The following is a 23,327-nucleotide window of genomic DNA, read 5'->3' as shown; positions in this document are numbered from 1 at the left end:
CGCAGGGGGCGGCGCGGCGGCCGGGGCGGCGGCATGGCGGGCGCGGCGGGCGGGCGTAGCGGGCGGGCGGCAGGAGGCTGGGGGCGCCCTGGCGGGCGGGGGGGCGATGGGGGGGCGGGCGGGGAGGTGACGGGCCGGGCGGGGCGGGGGCGCGGCCAGCAGCAGCCGCCTCCTCCCCCTCCCGCGCCCCCTCCGCGCCGCCCCCGGAAACTATGAGCGGCGGGGCGCGCCTGCAGGCCCCAGCACAGCCCGCCGCCCCGCGCAGCCTCTGCCTCCCGCCGCCGCCGGCCGCCCTCCTCCCGCTCCTGCTCGCCGCCGCGCTCGTGGCCGCCGCCGCCTCGGAGCCCGGCCAGGACAGCAGCCCACCCGCGCTGAGCGCCGCGGCCTGCCCGGCGGAGCCCCCGTGGGGCCCGGCGTCGTCGTCCTCGTCCTCGTCGGCCGCCGCCTGGCTGGAGCGCCACTTCGCCGCGTGGCGCCTGCCCTTCTGCGAGCGCTACACGCTGTGGGACCTGCTGCGCGGCATGGCCGGCCCCGAGAGCCTCGACTGCAGCCTCGCCAGCCTGCTGGACGACTTCCGCGCCCCCGCCGGCCCGGGCGGCGGCGAGGCCTGCAGCGCCTGCCTCGAGGCCTACGCGCGGCTCGACCAACACGCTCAGGAAAAATACGAGGAGTTCGACCTCCTGCTCGACAAGTACCTGCAAGCTGCCGACTACTCCGTCCGCTCCTGCCTGGCCGACTGCAAGGTAGCCGGCCGGGCATGCCCCCTTCACACCTGCTTCACCCACCTGCAGACAGGATCGGGGTGGGGGGCTGTTCAGAAAGAAGAACCATCCCACCCCTGGCTCCCTGCCTGGCTCTCTGCGGTCCCTTTTCTGACCAGGGGCAGCAAACCAGCCCAGGCGGCCTCTTCCCTTGACAGCCTGCCCCAGAGAATCCCGGGATTCTAGTTGAGGACGCAGAGAAGTCTCTGCTGAAAAGGCCTGAGGAGTAGTCAGGGAAAGGCACAGAGGCCCCGACCCCGGGATGGATCTCCCACCACTTCCACAGCAAACAGATTATTATTCAGGCCAAGGCTGTGGTAACCCTGCTAGTCCTGTGCCCTTGCGCTAGCCCAACCGGGTCTGCAGTGTGGATGTGCCCTTCTCAAAAAAGAGGCACTCATTCACCTAGCTCACATGTCCTGGGCTGGGGGCTCTTCAGGTGCAGCCAGGGTAGGACGGGGAAGGCTCCAGGCAGCCTTTCCAGTCCACAGCTGGAGGTCATGTGGTCAGTTATTCCACCAGTTCCACACAACCCTGGCACAGTTAGCATGGGGACTTCAGGAGGGGTGGGAGTTTCTTAAAAGTGAAACGTTGAAGGCACAATCACAAATGATTCCTATGAGAAGGAAAAATGGGAGGACTCTAAAGAAACCCAGGTGACTCCATAAACAGCTTTCTGAGGGCTTCAGGAATACTCATTTAGGAACTGTAGAAAGAGAGTTTGGAAAGCTAAAGCTCAGTATGAGCTGAGGCTGGTAAGAGATGCTAAAACAACAAAAAAGGGTTCTTATATTCAAACAAAGAAGAAGAGCAAGCACATGATTAGGCCCCTTGTGGGGACAGGAAAGTGAAATTTTCATAGGTGATGAAGAAAGGGCAGAACTGATCGATTCCTATTTTTTCTCAGTCTTCTCTTGTTGAGGGAAAAGGTGCTCAATGTGGCAAAAACTGAACATGAGGGAAGGGAGTTGCAGCCTAGGAGCAGAAAACACCTAGTTTCTTTAAATGAAACTTAAGTCCTTTGGGGCCAGATGAACTGCATCCAGGGGTACTAAGAACTTACAGAAGTAATTTCTGAGCCTTTAGCCATTATTTTTGAGCATTCCTGGAAAACAGGTGAAGTGCTGGAAGACGGGAGGTGAGCAAATGTCGTCCTCATCTTCAAGAAGAGGCAAAAGGAGGATCCGGGTAATCACCAATCTGTCAGCTTGATGTCTGTACCTGGGAAAAGTTTTAGAACAATCAGTCCTTGAGCACTTAGAAAGGAAGCCTGTGATTACTAAGAACCAGCAGGGGTTTCTCAAGAGCAAGTTGGACCAGAACAAAGGGGTTGAAATTAAATCAAAAGAGTGTTTGACTAAATGTTAGGAAAAACTTCTTGAGACAGAGTGGTTCCTCAGTGGAACAGGCTTCTTCAGGAGGTACTGGGCTCTGCTTCTTTGGAGGTTCTTAACCAGAGGCTAGATGGCCATCTGACTACTGAGTCTGTGAACTTAGGCAGAACTGAGGGGAAAGGTAGGAATTTGTTGAGAGGTATTTGTGAGTTTCCTGCATTGTGCAGGGAGTTGGACTGGAAGACCCTAGAGGTCCCTTCCAACTCTATGATTCTAAGTCATGTCAAACTAACCTTATCTCTCTTTTTTGAAAAAGTTACCAGCTTGCTGGATGGGGGAAATGCTGTAGACATAGTTAATCGTGATTTCAGTAAGGTTTTTGATAAGGCTCCACATAATATTCTTGTTGACAAGTTGGTAAAATGTAGTTTGGATCCTATTAGTTTTGGGTGGATCTGTTACTGGTACATAGATAGCACCCAAAGACAGCTTGTGATTGGTTCCTCAGCCTCTTGGAGAGGAGTGACAAGTGGAGTGACTCAACAACTTGTCCTAGGATCTGTGTTGTTCAACACCTTTATAAATGACTAGCTATAGCTGTGGAGAAAAATGCAACAGGCTCTAGAAAGAGGCTCTGGGTGAGTGCCCTTTCACTGTTCCCCTCTCCCTGCAGCCTTTGTGGAGAAAAATACAACAGGCTCTAGAAAGAGGCTCTGGGTGAGTGCCCTCTCACCCTTGCTGTCCCCCCGCAGCCTCTACATAGGAAAAGTAGTCTTTCTCCACAGTGTGGACAAAGCAGGAGTGAAGGGGACCTCAGTAGGGCGCAATGACACAGAGTGAACCCTGCAAAGCAGCCATTTTCTTCAGGGGAATTGATCTCTGCCGCCTTGGTTGCTTAGCAGCAGCCTCTGGCTAGCAGCTTCCTCAGTGGCCTAAACATCATCTGTTTTGGGGTAAGGCTGAGGGAAGGAGGAACAGAGGGATTGACGGGAAAGAGGTGGCAGCCATGGCCTCTGAGGAAATGCTCCTTGGGGGGCCATGCCTTGCCACCTAGTCACATTATGATGGCAGTTCCCTGGCTATTTTGACAGCCTTTGGAGGCTGTGTGTGCTGGGAGACTGTCCGTGTGAGCCACTGATAGGGCAACAGAGGTCTGTTACTAGTGGTGGCCTTTTATGAGGCCACAGTAGAGCAGCAGCCCTTTCTCAGGCCAGTTGACAGAGAGGACAGATAGAAGCACTGGAGATGTGTTCATCTCTGAGATAAGACTGTTTTGGCAGTTTGTTCAACATTCTCAGACTTGCAGTAGGTGAGGGCAGGGCAGTCAGCCAATGGGAGGCTAGAGACGCTGACTGAGCCATGATGGGCCAATGTTTATAATCTAATTTAATTTTTCAATTTATATCCCACCCTATCCTGCAAGCAGGCTCAGGGCGGCTTACAACATTAAAATGCATCACTTCGAAACATCATCGCCATAAAAGTATTGATCATATTCGAGAGCAATAGTCAGTACAACAAACCACACAACACAGTGTAAGCTGAAAGCTTTCAACACAGTTTGTGCACCTTGGTGGTAAGGTGCTGAATGCTGGGGGAGCGATGGCTTCATAGGATGCCTGCTGGATCAAGTAAAAGCCTGGTGGAAGAGCTCTGTCTTACAGGCCCTGCAGAACTTAGATAGGTCCCATAGCTCCAGCAGGAGCTCATTCCACCAGATAAGGGCGCAAACCCAAAAGGCCCTGGCCCTTGTCAAAGCCAGACAGGCGTCAGACCCAGGGATCACAAGAAGATGTTGTGTAGCTGACCGCAGTGCCCAGGGGGATCATATGGGGAGAGGCGTCCGGAAGATATGCAGGCCCCAGGCTGTAAAGGGCCTTAAAGGTAAGGACCAACACCTTGAAATGGATCCGGTACTTGATGGGTAGCCAGTGCAGTTCACACAGCACCGGATGCATCCGTGCCCGAATAGGCCTCGATGCCAACAACAGGGCTGCTGTGTTCTGCACCCGGTGGAGTTTCCGGAGCAGGACCAAGAGTAGACCCAGATATGTAGTGCATGGAGAGCCAATGGGAGAGCTCCATTTGACAACCACAATAGGGGAATTATTATCTGTGATTATTTGGATGAAGGAATAGAGGGAATGCTTATTAAATGTGGAGATGATACTAATTTTGGAGGGGTAGCAAATACAGTTGAAGACAGTGACAGGATAAAGGATAATCTTGACAGGCTAGAAAACTGAGCTGAGAAGTGGATTTTAACAGGGATAAATGCAAAGTTCTGCATTTGGGAAGGAAAAATCAAATGCATAATTATAGGTTGGGGGAGATTTGTCTTGGCAGTACTATGTGCGAAAAGGATCTAGGTGTCTTAGTGGACCGTTCACTGAGCATGGGTCAGCAATGTGATGCAGTAGCTAAAAAGGCAAATGTGATTTTGAGCTGTATCAGCAAAATACTGTGTCCAGATCATGCAAAGTGATGGTATCGCTTTACTTTGCTGTGGTTTGACCTCACCTAGAATATTGTGTTCAATTTTGTGTTCAGTTAAGAAGGGTTTAGACAAGCAGAAAGGCAATGAAGATGGTGAGGGGGTCTGGAGATCATCCTATGAAGAATGGCTGAAGGAGCTGGATATATTTAGCCTGGAGAGAAGATGACTGAGAAGTGATATGATAACCATCATCAAGTATTTGAAGGGCTGTCTTATGGTGGATAGTGTGGAGTTGTTTTCTCTTGGCCCAGAAGGTTGGACCAGAACTGGTTGAAATTAAATCAAGAGTTTCCGGTTAAACATCAGAAAGAACTTCCTGACAGAGTGGTTCCTCAGTGGAATAGGCTTCCTGGGGAGATGCTGAGCTCTCCTTCTTTGGAGATTTTCAAGCAGAGGCTAGACCATCTGACAGCAATGCTGATTCTGTAAGTTAGGCAGATCATGAGAAGGGCAGGAAGAGTTGTATTAATGCTTAGTTCTTGTGGCCCTTTCTTACATTTCCTGGGAAATGCTGATCACCACTTTGAGGTGTTTGTTTCTCCAGGCCAATTTGGTCAGGGATCCTGGGGGGGTTGGGGGTTTTTTCGTTTTGTTTTTGCCATCTTCTGGGCATGGAGCAGGTGTCACTAAGGGTATGTGGGGTGACGTATTTGTGAATTTCTTGCAATGTGCAGGGAGTTGAACTAGATGACACTGAAAGTCCGACTCTATTATTCTATAATTCTGTGATTTTCTCTGTAACTGGCCCTTTTATATCATGGTTCCTAGTCACATGTGTTACTGTTGCTTGGGGAAGAATAAGATAAATATGTACTCCACTGTTGTGAACCCAGCACAAATGCCTGAGATCATTTCGGTTCTATGCATGGGACTTTGAAGTCATTTGGTGGCTCTTTCTATGTGCTTTCTTTCCTGTAAATGTTTTAGGGGGGAATAACAAGCTCAGAAATCTAACAGCAATTGTAACGTAGTTTCTTGATGAGCACCATGAAAAGGCATCTATAATAAATAATTCACCTGTCGTGATGGCAAATCTGATCATCCTGATTTATACCCCACCCTTCTCTCTGAATCAGAGCAGCTTACAATCTCCTATACCTGCTCCCCCCACAACAGACACCCTGTGAGGTCGGTGGGGTTGAGAGCGCTCTCACAGTAGCTGCCCTTTCAAGGACTGCTCCTGCAATAGCTATAGCTAACCCAAGGCCATTCCAGCAGCTGGAGGAGTGGAGAATCAAACCCGGTTCTCCCAGATAAGAGTCCACAACTTAACCACTACACCAAACTGGCTGTCCAGACAGAGCTGGGAACAATTAATGTTCCTAGTAGCTGCATTTACTGTTGTATCACATTGTTTTCGTGCCAACCCTTTGTTGGCCAGAGAGGAAAAACCTGGATATTCAATGCTTTTCTGGCCGTGGTAGAAGGTCCTGAAAAACTGTGAAGAAAAATCTCCTATAAGACTTCTCTTGGCTGAAGTTTTTGGACGTATCTGTATGGATTGTGCTTTCAGACGTAATCCATCTGTGGGGAAGATTGGAGACATTGCACCATTTCAAGAAATAATTTATCCCATGGATCTGTGGAGTAGGAATATGAATGTTTATCATGTAATCTAGTAATATGTTTATTAAATTGCTAGTAATATGCTTGCCTCCCCACATTTAGTAATATGCTTCCCTACTTTATAAACCCATATATGCTCCTCAGCAGCATTTGCAAAGAATCTTATAGCATCTTAACCCTCCTCAGAAATTGGGATTATTTTTGATTCTGGAGTTATTTAAAGCTTTGTACAGGCACCAACCTGCTGTTGAACTTTCTCCTCTTTTGCCCTGAAGTCCCTCTCTCCCCTCCCCCACTGTATTTCTTTTTTAACTTTGAGTTTATCAAAAGGGGAAATGAGGTCAATCTGGCTAATTGTTTCCCTTTTGCCCTTCAAATTTTGCATCGTCTCAACTTTACATATCTTGGGGAGCGTAAGTACTCTAGATGGCCCTAGCCACCTGTCCATTGAGCTGATTGGTTCCCTTTGTCCTTCAGATTTTCCAAACCTCTGATTTGATCATCTCAGCTTTACAGGGGGAGGTTAGTCTAGATGACCCATGGCCTGTGCAGCTGTGCACTTAACTGTTCACCTTCAGTTTTCTAAATCCCTGAGTCCTCTTCTGAACTTTACATATTTGGTGTGTGTATGTGTGTGTAAGGTTACAGTGATTGCTTTCTTTAAAATAAACAGTTTTCTAGATTCTCAACTGCCTCTTTTTCTTTAAAAATGCTGGGGTCAATTTGACCCCATTTACATTTTTGAGGGTTTTTGATGTTTTCCATGAGGGGTATTTTTGACCCCTATTCCAAATACGTTTCTCCTTCATCCTTTGTTATTCTTGAGGCCTGATTTTTTTCCCCTTAGTACCTAATGTCATGACTGAGAAAGCTATCAGGTTTCCATTGCTTTTTGCTGTAATGTGGGGGCACTTTGACCCCTATGCCAAAATATAGCTGGGTTTTTTCCTTGGGAGGGTTAAAGACGGCTATGCTTATTATGACATAGGTTTTGGTAAGAAGTGTTACATTCAGTTAGCACACACATATGTAAGCTACAAACAACAGAGAAGGCCCGCGTGCGAGTGCTCTGTAGTTTTACTTCCTTCGGCCCGGGGATGGTCAGCAGGTTCTTCCCTGCTGACCTCAGTGCTCTCTGGGGTTCATATGGGGAGAGACGGTCCCGCAGGTAGGCAGGTCCTCGGCCATATAGGGCTTTAAAGGTAATAACCAGCACTTTGTAACGAATCCGGTATGTAACTGGCAACCAGTGCAGCCCGCGCAGCCCTGGCTGTATGTGCTCCCATTTTGGGACCCCCAGTAACAGCCTAGCCGCCGCGTTCTGCACCAGCTGCAGCCTCTGGGTTCGGCACAGAGGCAGCCCCATGTAGAGGGCATTACAGTAATCCAGTCTCGAGGTGACCGTTGCATGAATCACTGTTGCTAGGTCCTGGCACTCTTGGAAGGGGGCCAACTGCCTTGCCCGCCTTAAATGAAAAAAGGCTGACTTAGCAGTGGCTGCTATCTGGGCCTCCATTGGTAGTGAAGGCTCCAGTAGAACTCCCAAGCTCCTGACCTGGGGTTTTGACCCCGTCAAAAACCGGGAGAGGTATTTCCCTCCCCAGAGCACCCCGACCCACGCAAAGGACTTCTGTCTTCTCTGGATTCAGCTGGAGGGAACAACATCCCAAGGACTGGAGACTGAAGTGCCCTTGTTGGCGAGTCTGCCATGGGGTGTCTTAATTGTAAAGAGTAATAAATGGAGAGTCTGTTGTCAGGTTCCTTTCATTTAATCTCAAGTGTAAAGTGGTGAGATCCCTCAGGCATTACTCTCGAAGAGGCATCTTTTGCTCTTAGGTGGAGAACTGTTTTATTAATAAGACTTTAAATTGTTCTGTTCTGTTTAAATTGTGCTTTTGTAACCTGGTTTTCATTTATTGGTGGTTTTAAATTAGTGGGTTTTATTGGTGGTTTTTATTGCCTTGTTTTATTTTCTCACTTGCATTGTTTGTATTTATTGGTATGGTTTTCTAGTTATAGTTGCTGTTTGTTTACATTTATTTTGTTTTAGCTGTGAGCATTCCTCCATGTGCAGCCAGCTGGATGACTTTGGGTCAGTCACAGTTCTCTCAGAGCTGTTCTCTCAAGACCAGTTCTTGGAGAGTTTTCTCAGCTCCACTTGAGAGGAAGGGAAAAGATTGTAAGCCACTCTGAGACTCTGAGTGAAGGGTGGGGTATAAATCATAAATCTAACTCTTCTTCTTCCCTCAAGTCTGAAGAGGCAGCTTACACATGCTCTAAATTATTAAAATTATATTAAATTATATTAAATTGTTAAAATGCTTTGAAATTATTAAAACAATGTAGCACCTGTGTTGTGAAACACTTCGTAGTAACTATATGGTCGAGGATCTGTCTACCTTAGGGACCATCTCTCCCCACATGTTCCCCATAGGGTACTTAGATCCGGGTCGCAGAACTTATTGTCGATCCTTGGGCCGAGGGAGGCGAGACTGAAGTCTACTAGAGGGAGAGCCTTCTCAATTGTGGCCCCCCACTGGTGGAACCAACTTCCAGAAGTAAGGGCCTTGCGGGACCTTGCTCAGTTCTACAAGGCCTGTAAAGCAGTACTATTTCAACTTGCCTTCAGCTGAATTATAGTACAAGAGGATGCCCAACATCGCTGAATGTATTGAAATTAATACTAGCACCAAAACTGTTTTAAATTGTTTTAAACTATTTAATTGTTATTATCAATTTAATTGTCAAAACTCCAATGCTTATTCATTGTTTTATTGTTTTAGTCTTGATTGTTGTGAGCCACCTGCTTTGGTGGGGAGGATGGGATATAAATCCAATAAATAAATAAAATAACTACTAGTGGGTTTTAAGCACATAAGAGTAGCCATATTGGATCAAGCCAATGGCCCATCCAGTCCAGCACTCTGTGTCACACAGTGGCCAAAAACCAGGTGCCATCAGGAGGTCCACTAGTGGGGCCGGGAGACTAGAAGCCCTCCCACTGTTGCTCCCCTCAAGCACCAAGAATACAGAGCATCACCACTACCCCAGACATAAGAACATAAGAGAAGCCATGTTGGATCAAGCCAATGACCCATCCAGAGTCCCACACTCTTGTGTCACATAAGAACCTAAGAGAAGCCCTGTTGGATCAGGCCAGTGGCCCCTCCAGTCCAACACTCTGTGTCACATAAGAGAAGCCATGTTGGATCAGGCCAATGGCCCATCCAGTCCAGCACTCTGTGTCACACAGTGGCCAAAAACCAGGTGCCATCAGGAGGTCCACCAGTGGGGCCAGGACACTAGAAGCCCTCCCACTGTTGCTTCCGTCAAACACCAAAAATACAGAGTATCACCACTACCCCAGACATAAGAGAAGCCATGTTGGATCAAGCCAATGGCCCATCCAGAGTCCCACACTCTTGTGTCACACAGTGGCCAAAAACCAGGTGCCATCAGGAGAGCCACGACGGTGCCAGGGGTTTTGTGCCCCAGGTGGCAAAGTGTGCACAGACCCAAAAAGGCTGAGCGGGGGTGGCGGGGTGGTGCAAGTGCTTGGAGGTGCTGGAAGTTGCCACATCGCACCTAAACGCTGCTGCCCCTGCTCAGCCTTCCTGGGTCTGTGCTCTGGTGGAGGGGCTGAGTAGGGGCAGCAGGGCAGCACGTGTGCTCAGAGCTGACCTTCCTGTCAGAACTTAAGAACTCCAGGCAGATCCCATACTTAGTTTCCAAGCTAGGATTTTATTAGAGAGAACTAAGAACTGTTAGATACAAGGTACAAGATAACAGTGATGGCGAGAGCCAGCACTGGCCCAGTTTTATATAGTAAAACAAACAACCCACAAAGCTTTAATTCACACCGTTACAGGCACATCTGTCTTCCCACCAGTGCTATCAGCAAAGACGTTGCCTCCTTACTCCGAAGGCCACACGATTCGGCTTCAAAGGGTGTCAGTGTGAGAAAGTACAGAGATACAACATTATTCAGTCTACAGCCCCCAAATACTTTGGATACCATCGGGGCAGGGTTAACTACTACTCAGGCACTCCAGGTTAAGAAAGGTTACAATATGGGGTCGGTCTGGTTCACCGCTCAGGTTCACTCTATGCATACTTGCCAACCATCAATTATACTGGTTCTACATTAAGCTAGCAATAACAAAGTTACAAGTTCTGACATACTGCCCCCCCTAAGCGCCCTCCCCCGGGGGGTGGCGGCTTGGGCTTGTGCGGGTACAGCAGGTGAAACTTTTTTAACAATTGCGGCGCAGCTACATTCTGAGATTCGACCCATTCATCACAGCTCGGGGGGAAGTGCTTCCACCTGATTAAGTAATACAGCTTCCCCCGTTTAACTTTGGAGTCCAGGATTTCTTGGACTTCATGGTGACTCTGACCCCTCACTGTCGTCGGAGGGGGCGGCGGAGCCCTGGGATGGAAGGACGTGGCACCAGGGTCTTTCCGGAGTAAGCTGCAATGAAAAACAGGATGGATTTTGCTTAGAGACTTGGGCAGCTCGAGTTCTGCAGTCACTTTATTGATTACTCGTTTGATCCTAAAAGGCCCAAGAAACTTCAACGCCAGTTTGCGGCAGGGCTGAGGAAGGGGGAGGTTTTTTGTGGACAAAAAGACAGTGTCTCCCACTCTCAATTCCCATTCAGGAGAGTGTTTTTTATCAAACTGTTTTTTGTAAGCCTTTTTCGCTTCCTCCAGGTTCTCCTGAATTCCCTTCCAGCTCTCCCGAAGGCCCTCCCACCATTGTTGGCACGATGTGGGTTCTGAGGGGGTGGCAGGGAGGGGAAGCGTTGGGAAAGGCTTTCCCTCATAGCCATTTATGATTTGGAAAGGAGAGGTTTTGGTAGAGCTGTGAAGGCTGTTGTTGTACCCGTATTCAGCAAATGGGAGTAGGTCCACCCAGTTGGACTGTTGGAAGTTAATGAAACAGCGGAGGTACTGTTCTAGAAGGCCATTAACCCTCTCCGTCTGTCCGTCCGACTGGGGGTGGTAGGCTGAGCTGAGGCCCTGCTCTATACCCGCAAGCTTGCAAAACTCCCGCCAGAAGTTGGCAACGAACTGCGTCCCGCGGTCGCTAATGACCTTGTCTGGGAACGAGTGTAGGCGTACAATGTGTGTAAAGAAAAGTTGGGCAAGTTTTTTAGCCGTAGGGAGCTGTTTGCAGGGGATGAAGTGAGCTTGTTTGGAGAATGTATCGACCACTACCAATACAACAGTTTTGCCCTGCGACGGTGGGAGCTCCACAATGAAATCCATAGACACTACCGACCAAGGCCGTGTGGCTGTTGGGAGGGGCACTAGGTGGCCGGGAGGTTTACCCCCCCTACGTTTAGCCATCAGACAGGTGGGACATGAGAGGACGAATTCGGAGACATCTCTTTTGAGCCTAGGCCACCAAAACTGTCGGGTAACGAGGTTGAGGGTTTTGACATAGCCGAAATGGCCCGCCAGGCGGCTGGAATGGCAATGCTCTAAAATCTGCTTGCGGAGGGAGGAGGGCACATAGATCTTTTCGTTGTGCAACAGGAGGCCGTCCTCGCTTTTACGGAGGTTCGGTGGTCGGTCTGCCTCCCTAGCCGTCTCCGCCACTAACTGAGACAAGAGGTCCGGCTCCGGGGGGCCGATCCTCTTCCCGGAGCGGGTGGTGACCCCCCCCGCGATGGCCGAAGGGGGGATAAGGGAGTCCACCACCTCCTCGCGGAGGCTCTCGTGCTGTGGCAAGCGGGAGAGGGCGTCCGCCAAGAAATTCTTGGTACCTGGAATGTGTTTCAGTACAAAGTCGAATTTGGCGAAAAACCCAGCCCACCGGATTTGTTTTGCAGTCATTTTGCGGCGCCCGGTCAAAGCCTCGAGATTTTTGTGGTCAGTCCAGATTTCAAACGGGACTCTGGCCCCTTCAAGCCAGGAGCGCCAGGTTTTCAAGGCAAACATGACTGCAAAAGCCTCCTTGTCCCACACTGACCAATTTTTCTGCTCGTTCGAGAACTTTCGTGAAATGTAGGCGCAGGGGCGCAGAACCCCGTTGTCCCCCCTTTGCATTAATATGGCTCCGACGGCGGCGTCGGAAGCATCACATTGAACCACGAAAGGTTTTAACTCGTCAGGGTGGGCTAACACGGGCTCCGAGGTGAAGAGGCGTTTCAATTCTGTAAAGGCTTTTTGACACTCGGCCGTCCACGTTAGGCGCGCGCCCGGCTTTTTTGCCTCTGCCCCCTTCCCCTTTGTTTTAAGGAGCTCCGTAAGGGGTAACATGATGGTGGCGAACCCCTTTATGAAGTCGCGGTAAAAATTTGCGAACCCGAGAAAACTTTGGAGCTGTTTGCGGGTTCGTGGGGGCTCCCAGTCTAGCACCGCTTGAACCTTTGCTGGGTCCATTGACAACCCTTCCCCCGATACTCGGAAGCCTAGATAGTCAAGTTCCGTCTTGTGAAATTCACATTTTGAGAGTTTGGCATACAACTTGTGCTTGCACAGGGTGCTCAACACCTTTCTGACCAGTGGTACATGTGACTTGAGATCTGGGGAATAGATAATGATGTCATCAAGGTATACCACCACCCCCTTAAACAGGAACTCTCGCAAAACCTCGTTGATAAAGTTCATGAATACCCCGGGGGCCCCCTGTAGCCCGAAAGGCATAACCAAGTACTCAAATTGTCCTAGCGGGGTATTGAACGCGGTCTTCCACTCGTCCCCCTCCCTGATGCGGACTCGGAAGTACGCGTCTCGGAGATCGAGTTTTGTAAATATTTTCCCTGTGGCCACAGTATTCAATAGGTCCTTAATCAATGGGATCGGGTAGGCATTAGACATCGAAATCCCGTTTATCGAGCGAAAATCTGTGCAAAGTCTAAGCGACCCATCCTTCTTCTTTCTGAAGAGGACGGGGGCGGCATGGGGGGCTGTTGCCGGTCGTATGAACCCACGCTTCAGGTTTTTGTCCAAAAATTTACTTCCCTTGCCATGGTGCGCCCACCACTGCACTGCCATGCTGCCCCTGCTTAGCCCTGGGGCCACCAGTAGGGCCAGAACTCCAGAAGCCCTCTTGCTGTTGCCCTCTAAGCACCAAGAATACAGAGCATCACTGCCCACATATAGTGTTCTGTCTATACCTTGTGGCTAATATTCACTGATGGACCTCTGCTCCATATGCTTATCTCTTGAAACTGCCTATGCTTGTAGCCACCACCACTTCCCGTGGCAGTGAATTCCATGTGTTAATTACTGTTTGGGTGAAGAAGGACTTCGTTTTATTTGTTATAAGCCTACTGCTCATTATTTTCATTGAGTGCCTAGGAGTTCTTGTGTGAGAAAGGGAGAAAAGGACTTATTTCTCCACCTTCTCTATCCCATGCATAATTTTGTAAACCTTTATCACATCACCTCTCAGTTGTCTTTTCTCTGACTAAAGAGCTTAAGAGAGTGTTCCATCACCTTTATCGGGGGTGTCAGACTCATTTGTTATGAGGGCCAAATCTGACATAAATGGGACTTTGTGGGGCCAAGCCATGCATCATCTTCAGATCCTGAATTCAGGTATTGGTGCTGTGAACCTTAGCTAACCATAGTTAAGGGTTAATTCCAAGTTGGTCTACTTGGAAGTCAGTTCCCTTGTTATTCATTAGCATTTACTCTCAAATATGTGTTTTTAGGACTGCAACCTAACTGTAGTTGCATGCGATATCTGAATGCAGACATTCTGGCTTCATTTTGGTTTGAGCCTGACTTGATCTCCAGCAATACCCTCCCCCCACCCTCCCACTCCGGCCCCTTGAAGTTTAATAGGCCATTTCCCTTTAAGCCTAAAGCACCTTTCTGGGCTGTTGCAAGGCAACTGCAGATGAGAGAACATAACAGTCTCTGCCACCCTCAGGATGGAAGGTGGTAGAAAAGTGCATCTCTCTGTGCCTCTTTGTTTGCTTTAAGCTGTTCCTTGGTGTTCAGGAAGAACATAAGAGAAGACATGTTGGATCAGGCCAATGGCCTATCCAGTCCAACACTCTGTGTCACACATTGGCCAAAAAATATATATATGTGTATATACACACACACACACACACACACACACACATACACACACTGTGGCTAGTAGCCACTGATGGACCTCTGGTCCATATTTTTATCTAACCCCCTCTTGAAGCTGGCTATGCTTGTAGCCGCCGCCACCTCCTGTGGCAGTGAATTCCACATGTTAATCACCATTTGGGTGAAGAAGTACTTCCTTTTATCTGTTTTAACCTGACTGCTCAGCAATTTCATTGAATGCCCACGAGTTCTTGTATTGTGAGAAAGGGAGAAAAGTACTTCTTTCTCTACTTTCTCCATCCCATGCATTATCTTGTAAACCTCTATCATGTCACCCCGCAGTCGACATTTCTCCAAGCTAAAGAGCCCCAAGAATTTTAACCTTTCTTCATAGGGAAAGTGTTCCAACCCTTTAAACATTCTAGTTGCCCTTTTCTGGACTTTTTCCAATGCTATAATCCCCTTTTTGAGGTGCAGTGACCAGAATTGTACACAGTATTCCAAATAAGACAGCACCATTGATTTATACAGGGGCATTATGATACTGGCTGATTTGTTTTCAATTCCCTTCCTAATAATTCCCGGCATGGCGCTGGCCTTTTTTATTGCAATCGCACACTTTCTTGACATTTTCAGTGAGTTATCTACCACGACAACAAGATCTCTCTCTTGTTCAGTCTCTGCCAGTTCACACCCCATCAACTTGTATTTGTAGCTGGGATTTTTGGCCCCAATGTGCATTATTTTGCACTTGCCACATTGAACCTCATCTGCCACGTTGATGCCCACTCACCCAGCCTCAACAGATCCCTTTGGAGTGCCTCACAATGCTCTCTGGTTCCCTGAACAATTTAGTGTCATGTGCAAACTTGGCCACTTCACTGCTTACTCCCAACTCCAAATCATTTATGAACAAGTTAAAGAGCATGGGATCCAGTACTGAGCCCTGCGGCACCCCACTGCTTACTGTCCTCCACTGCGAAGACTGCCCGTTTATACTCACTCTCTGCTTCCTATTAATTAGCCAGTTTTTGATCCACAAGATGACCTGTCCTTTTACTCCATGACTCTCGAGCTTACCAAGGAGCCTTTGATGAGGAACTTTATCAAAAACTTTCTGGAAGTCAAGGTAAACAATAACTATCGTGTCTCCTTTGTCCACATGTTTGTTCACCCCCTCAAAGAACTGTAACAGGTTAGTGAGGCAAGATCTTCCCTTACAGAACTCATGCTGAGTCTTCCTCAATGTGCCTAATCATTCTGTCCTTGATAATGGTTTCTACCAACTTTCCCATTATTGAAGTCAGACTGACTGGCCTGTAATTTCCCAGATCTCCTCTGGAACCCTTTTTAAAGATGGGGGTGACATTTGCTACCTTCCAGTCCTCAGGATCGGAGGCAGATTTCAATGAAAGATTACATATTTTTGTCAGAAGATCCACAAGTTCAACTTTGAGTTCTTTCAGAACTCTTGGATGTATGCCATCCAGACCTGGTGACTTAATAGTTTTTAATTTGTCTATTAGTTGTAGGACCTCCTCTCTTGTCACCTCAATCTGACTCAGGTCTTTCAGCACCCCTTCCAAAGTGGTTCTGGAGCAGGCAAACACTTCTCATCTTCCACAGTGAAGATGGAGGCAAAGAATGCATTCAGCGTCTCAGCCATTTCCTTATCCTCCTTCAATAATCCTTTTACCCCTTGGTCATCCAAGGGCCCCACTGCCTCCCTGGCTGGTTTCCTGCTTCTAATATATTTGAAGAAATTTTATTGTTGGTCTTTATGTTTTTTGCAATATGCTCCTCATAGTCCCTTTTTGCCTGCCTGATCATAGTCTTGCATTTGATTTGCCACAACCTGTATTCCCTTTTATTAATCTCACTTGGACTAGCTTTCCACTGTTTAAAGGAGTCCTTCTTACCTTTTACAGCTTCCATTACTTTGTTTGTAAACCATGCAGGCCTTTTCTTATACCTGTTTGTTCCTTTCCTAACTTGTGGTATATATTTTATCTGAGCTTCTAGGATTGTAGTTTTAAATAGCCTCCAAGCTTCCCTAAGGGTTTTGACTGTATTTACCTTTCCTTTCAGTTTCCTCTTCACATGATTCCTCATCTCAGAGAATTTACCCCTTTTAAAGTTAAACGTGGTTGTGCTGGTCTTTTGGGGCAACTCTCTATTTATATAAATAGTGAAATCAATAACGTTATGATCACTGCTCCCAAGCGGTGCAATCACTTTTACATCTCTCACCAAGTCTTGGGCATTACTTAGGACCAAATCCAGGATCGCCCCAGCCCTGGTAGGTTTTGTTACCATCTGCTCCATAGCACAGTCATTGAGAGTATCTAAACTCAATCTCTTTCTCTCGACCTGAACACAAATTGACCCAATCAATCTGTGGGTAGTTAAAATCACCTATTACAACACAGTTTTTACGTTTAGCCGCTATCTTTAATCCTTCCATCATATTATAATCGTCCTCTATCTTTTGATTTGGTGGGCGATAAACTCCCGTGGTTAAATTTCCTTTTGGGCCCTCTATTTCGACCGAAAGCATTTCTAGAAGGGAATCTATTTCTCTGACCTCAGTCTTACTGGACCGTATACCCTCTCCGACATACAGAGCCACCCCACCTCCAACTCTTCCCTCCCTATCCTTCTGATATAACTTATATCCAGGAATCACTGTGTCCCACTGATTCTCCTCATTTCACCAAGTTTCTGAAATTCCCGCAATGTCTTATGTTTTCTCCCAACACTAAACATTCCAACTCACCAATTTTACTTCGAACGCTTCTAGCATTTGTATACAAATATCTATAATTTCCCAAGCAAGTTAGGCCCGCAACCTTCTTCCTGCCGCCTCGATACTTTGGCAGACATTCCATAATGTTTGTCACTATCTCAGTGGACAACTCCGATCCATTACTCGGTAGAAAAGTAACAGCTAACCCTTCATCTCTTTGAGATGAGTCCTCCCGAACCAGAGACATTTAATCTCCTGTCGGCTTTCCCCCAAGGTTTAGTTTAAAAACTGCTCTGCCACCTTTTTGATTTTAAGCCCCAGCAGCCTGGTTCCATCTGGGGACAAGCGGAGACCGTCTCTTTTGTACAGTTCCCGCTTGTTCCAGAAAGCATCCCAGTGCCTAAAAAACTTAAATCCTTCCTCCTTACACCATCGTCTCATCCACACATTGAGACTTCTAATTTGTGCCTGTCTCTCCAGCCCTGCACGTGGAACAGGTAGCACTTCTGAGAAGGCTACCTTGGAGGTCCTGGCCTTAAGTCTCCTGCCTAGCAGCCTAAATTTTTCCTCCAGGACCTCATGACTGCATTTCCCCACATCGTTGGTGCCAACATGTGCCACGACCACTGGCTCCTTCCCAGCACTGTCTATCAGCCTATCTACTACATGCGTAATGTCCGCTACCTTCGCACCAGGCAGGCAAGTCATCATACGGTGAGTATGCGGTTTTGCCACCCAGCTTTCTACTTGCCTAAGGATCGAATCACCTACTACCATGGACCCCCCCCCCTGCCCAGAGATGGTTCCTTGGCGCGAAAGGATTCCCGCTCACCAACTAAAGAAGAGGTTCCTTCTGAGGGCGCATTCCCCTTATCCTCAGCACGGTGCCGTGTTCCCTCTCGACCCTCATGCTCCCTGGCAGCAACGGGGCTGCCCTGTTCGGAGCGGGGCTCATCTAATACATCCCCAAGAGTCTTCCCTGAGTGCCTAACTGACTGTCTCTGCTTCTCCACCTTAGCCTCAAGGGTACGAACTCATTCCCTGAGGACCAGGAGCTCCTTGCATCGAGAACACACCCAAGACTTCTGTCCTGTGGGCAGATAGTCATACATGTGACACTCAGTGCAAAATACTGGAAAGCCCCCACCCCCCTGCTGGCATTCTACCTTCATGATAGCTTTTTAAAAAATATACAGTCCCCTTTAAATGCTATTTTTTTATGTGGCTCCCCTTCTGGAGGGTCAACTTAGCTTATTGGGAGCACAAGGAAATTAGGGATCTGGGTTCCTGGTCCTTACAGAGCCCCCCAGGCCAAGAGCCCTTTAGCTCTCTGGCAAGGCTCAGCTTAATAATGCAAAGAGGGTGGGGAACACAGCCACTCCTAATCAATCAGCAACAATCACCTTCAATCACCTTCACCTTCAGCCCACTCAAACCAAACAGACAGCAGTTCCCCAGCAACCACAAACTCAGAATTTTCAGCAGTCACAAAAACTCAGAAATTCTCAGCAATAATAATAATAATAATAATAATAATAGATTTTATTTATATCCCGCCCTCTCCGCCTAGGCGGCTCAGGGCGGCTAACAACATTTCACACAATTAACATAAATAGATAAAACTTTAAATTTAACAATTAAAAAGAAATTAAACATAAAAACCAGTTAATTAAGTTAAAATACATAATTCAAATTACATTAAATATATCTGGCAGCAATAAAATTGTTTGGCGCTGGTTCTGCCAGTTTAGATCCGTGATCGTATTATAGATGGCGGTTCTTTATTCCTAGCAACTCAACAGTCGATATCGGCATAGGCTTGTCTGAAAAGGACGGTCTTGCAGGCCCTGCGGAACTGGTCAAGGTTCCGCAGGGCCCGCACTTCCTCCGGAAGTTGGTTCCACAGTGCCGGAGCCACGGCTGAAAAGGCCCGTGTTCTGGTGTTTTGAAGTTTGACCTCTCTCGGCCCAGGGATGGTCACTTTATTTTTACCCATTGACCTCAGTGCCCTCTGGGGTTCATATGGGGAGAGACGGTCCCTTAGGTAGGCTGGTCCTCGGCCATATAGGGCTTTAAAGGTAATAACCAACACTTTGTACTGGACTTGGTAGGTAATTGGCAGCCAGTGCAGTTTGCGCAGCCCCGGCCGTATGTGCTCCCATTTCGAGAGCCCCAATAGTAGCCTGGCCGATGCGTTCTGCACCAGCTGCAACTTCCGGGTCCGGCACAGAGGTAGCCCCAAGTAGAGGGCATTACAGTAGTCCAATCTTGACTACTTCCCCAGCTTATATCACTTATTCTCAGACCTCTCTGAAATGTGCTCAGCCCTGTGGCACAGTATTAAAGCTGCAGTACTACAGTCCTAAGCTCTGCTCACGACTTGAGTTCGATCCCCAGTGGAAGCTGGGTTTTCAGGTAGCCGGCTTGAGGTTGACTCAGCCTTCCATCCTTCCGAGGTGGATAAAATGAGTACCCAGCTTGCAGGGGGAAAGGGTAGATGACTGGGGAAGGCAATGGCAAAGCAGCCTGTAAAAAGTCTGCCGTGAAAACGTTGTGAAAGCAACGTCACCCCAGAGTCAGAAACAACTGGTGCTTGCACAGGGGACTTTTCCTTTTCCTTAAATTCAGGTAGCCAGCTCAAGGTTGACTCAGCCTTCCATCCTTCTGAGGTTAGTAAAATGAGTACCCATCTTGCTGAGAGGAAAGTGTACATGACTGGGGAAGGCAATGGCAAACCACCCCTTGAAAGCAACGTCACCCCAGAGTCAGAAATAACTGGTGCTTGCACAGGGGACCTTACTTTTTCCTTTTCCTGGTGTTCAGGGGACTGGAGTCCTTGTTTTGACTTCACTGGGGAAGGGACAGACTAAGAGGCATGTAGGATGATTGCAAATGAGTAGCCTTCATGCTCCCCTTCATCCTCTGGCACAGAAAGCCAGAGGGAGCAGAAAGCAGTGATGGTTTAACTGGCTACAAGCAGAAATAGTCACAAGCCGCCAGAAATTGTGCCAAAATTCATGGTAGTTCATTGTGGTTCTTCAGTTCATTAACTTTGGTTTGCAAACCCCAGACAGGCTAAAATTCGTGAAGAATTCATTGGTTGATTCAGACTGATCTCTACTTGATAGAAAACTGTAAATTGATGCACCTGGGGCTCTCCTGGACAGCAGGAGGCTGAGGGGGAACAGGAGTGGTCTCTTTAAGTATTCTGAAGGCTGTCACTTTGAGGAGGAGGCCAGGGAGCTGTTCCCATTGGCGGCAGAGGGCAGGCCTTGCAGGAATGGGTTCCAATGGATGGGAAGGTACCAGTTGGATATGAGGAAACAAGCATAGGAAGAGTATCCCAGCAGTGGAATCAGCAGCCAAAAGAGGTGGTGGACCACCCCCCCCCCCGGGCAGCCTTCATTCTGTGGTTGGATGGAGGAGCACTTGCCATGGATGCAGATTAGATGGATCCTGAATTGGGCGGGGCGGGGAGGGGAAGGGATTCTATGAGCTGATGATTTTATGTTCCTTAATTGTTGCTGTCTGAAAAATAGGGGTCAAACAGAGAACAAAAACTTTAAAGGAATTGAAAAAAACATGGCTGTGAGGGCGATCTGGCAGGAACACCAGTCATCCTATTGATTGCCAGGCTTGATTCAGCTTGTCTGACTGTCTAGGAGGTGGATGTCTGCAACTTCTCTCACCACTTCCCGAAGTAAGTGGAAGAGGATGACCATCCCAGGTAGAAGGAGGACAGCACTGGTCTTCAGGCAAGGGTATATGGACAACAAACATACATTATTTGTCCAGGAAAAGGGTTGCACAAAGGGTTAATGTCTGCACAGCTAGATGGACTTCCACCTAGATACTGTCTTGTTCCTGCTCTGGATACCTTTGGCTTTCCTGGAGGCTTTGTGCAGTTTCTGCCCCTCCTCCTTCTGATCCTTCCTTTAAAAAAGGTAAAGGTTATCCCCTGTGCGAGCACTGTTACCAACCCATCATGATGTTTTCTTAATGGGTGGTTTGCCATTGCCGTTACTTCTCCAGCAAATTAGGTTAGTAAGGGAGTTGTTACCATGTATCTGTGGGCATGGGTGTCACAGTGGTTTGAGGAAGAGGTAGAAAGGTCAGCCCCCAAGGAAAGAGTCAGGTCAAAAGGACAGCAGACAGCATACAAACACTGAAAAGCAATGAAAGCACTTTCTTCTAAAAGCAATGAAAGCACTTTCTGCAGCAATCCATCTTGGATTTACGAGCTGCATATTTCTACAACATGCCTTCCTTGTCTTTCAGAGCATTTTACTCATTCTAAAAGAGTATTTCACAGTTTTTCCCCCCAGTACCTCCCCAAATTTCCCAAGGGGATCTGCTATCTTGGATTTGATTCTCATCAACAAGGAAGAACTGATTGAAGAAGTGGAAATAGTAGGCACCCTGGGCAGTAGTGACCATGTGATTTTGGAATTTACAGTCTTAGGGAAGGGAAAAGCTATACATAGTCAGACTTATGGGTTGAACTTCAGAAAGGCAAAAGGAGGGGTAAGAGTTTCTTAAAAGCGAAATACTGAAAGCACAATCGCTGATGATTCCTGTGAGAAGAAAAAATGGAAAAAGCCTAAAGAAGCCGAAGTAGTTCCATAAACAGATCTCTAAAGACTTGAGAAATAAAAAAGACTCCTTTAGGAATTGGAAGGAGGGCCTTATAACCAAGGATGAATTTAAACAAATTACCAGTACTTGTAGAGAAAAAGTTAGGAAAGCTAAAGCTCAGTATGAGCTTAGGCTGGCCAAAGATGCAGAAAACAACAAAAAAGGGTCCTTTTCTTATGCTCAGAGTAAGAAAAATAGCAAGAATATGGTAGGCCCATTGCAAGGGCAAGAAAGTGAAATTGTAGCGGGTAATGAAGAGAGGGCTGAACTGCTCAATTCCTACTTTTCCTCAGTCTTCTCTTCTGAGGGAAACGGTGCTCAACATGGCAAAAACAGAACATATAAGGAGGGTATGAAGTTTCAACCTAGGATCAGCATAGAGGTAGTACATAGACACCTAGTTTCCTTAAATGAAACTAAATCCTCAGGGCCAGATGAATTGCATCCAAGGGTTCTAAAAGAGCTTGTGGATGTAATTTCTGAGCCTCTGGCTATTATTTTTGAGAATTCTTGGAGAACAGGAGAGGTGCCGGAAGACTGGAGGAGGGTGAATGTTGTCCCTATCTTCAAGAAGGGGAAAAAAGATGATCCGGGTAACTACCGACCTGTCAGCTTGACGTCTATACCTGGAAAAGTTTTAGAACAAATCATCAAACAGTCGGTCCTGGAACATTTAGAAAGAATGGATGTGATTACTAAGAGCCAGCATGGTTTTCTCAAGAACAAGTCATGTCAGACTAACCTGATCTCTTTTTTTGAGAAAGTGACTGCCTTGCTGAATCAGGGGAATGCTGTAAACATCGTTTATCTTGATTTCAGTAAGGCTTTTGATAAGGTTTCCCATACTATCCTTGTTGACAAGTTGGTAATATGTGGTTTGGATTCTGTTACCGTTAGGTGGATCTGGTTGACAGATCGTACTCAAAGAGTGCTTGTGAATGGTTCCTCATCCTCTTGGAAAGGAGTGACAAGTGGAGTGCCTCAAGGATCTGTCCTGGGACCTGTTTTGTTCAACATCTTTATCGATGTTTTGGATGAATGAATTGAGGGAATGCTTATTAAATTTGCAGATGATACTAAATTGGGAGGGGTTGCAAACACAGAAGAAGACAGAAACATGATACAGGATGACCTTGACAGGCTGGGCTAAAAACAATAAAATGAATTTTAACGGGGATAAATGTAAAGTTCTGCATTTAGGTAGGAAAAATCCAATGCATGGTTATTGGAGACTTGTCTTAGCAGTAGTATGTGCAAAAAGGATCTAGGGGTCTTAGTGGATCATACACTGAACATGAGTCAACAGTATGATGCAGTGGCTAAAAAGGCAAATGCAATTTTGGGCTGTATCAACCAAAGTATAGTGTCCAGATCACGTGATGTGATGGTATCGCTTTACTCTGCTCTGGTAAGACCTCACCTGTGTCAAGTCTGCAGATTCAATGATGAGTCGGTGTAGATACAAAGACTCTATTTTATTGATACTGATACTTGTGGCCTAAGCCAGGTCTTGAAAAGACTAAAGTACATACAGTAGATACATTGCATATAAGGTACACTTCAAAGGGATTCCTACGGGGAGGGAGGATTGTGCAGGGGACATTCACACATAGATGTTACAAATACATTCTCATGTTGATTAGAGGCCCATTTGGCCTTGATACTCCCAGGCGCCTTCCTCTCCCCCAAGCCTGAGCTGAGAAGGCACAGATAAGACTTTTCACACATTACCATTTCAAAGCAGGGAC

At 47.5% G+C, this 23,327-nt stretch overlaps 1 protein-coding gene across 1 annotated transcript in view; it reads left to right on the top strand.

Moving 5' to 3' along the window:
- The first annotated feature begins 212 nt into the window (after positions 1 to 212).
- NALF2 (NALCN channel auxiliary factor 2) overlaps positions 213 to 23,327 on the top strand; it is an 83,974-nt gene continuing 60,859 nt past the window's right edge. Inside the window, exon 1 of the mRNA XM_060249447.1 lies at positions 213 to 743. Coding sequence (XP_060105430.1) covers positions 213 to 743 — 531 coding nt within the window. The remainder of the gene's footprint in view (positions 744 to 23,327) is intronic.

Source organism: Heteronotia binoei, chromosome 11 (assembly GCF_032191835.1).
Source record: "Heteronotia binoei isolate CCM8104 ecotype False Entrance Well chromosome 11, APGP_CSIRO_Hbin_v1, whole genome shotgun sequence".
In the NCBI taxonomy this organism is placed as follows: domain Eukaryota; kingdom Metazoa; phylum Chordata; class Lepidosauria; order Squamata; family Gekkonidae; genus Heteronotia; species Heteronotia binoei.
Note: the sequence above shows the minus strand (reverse complement) of the source record. Positions and strands in the feature narration are given on the sequence as shown.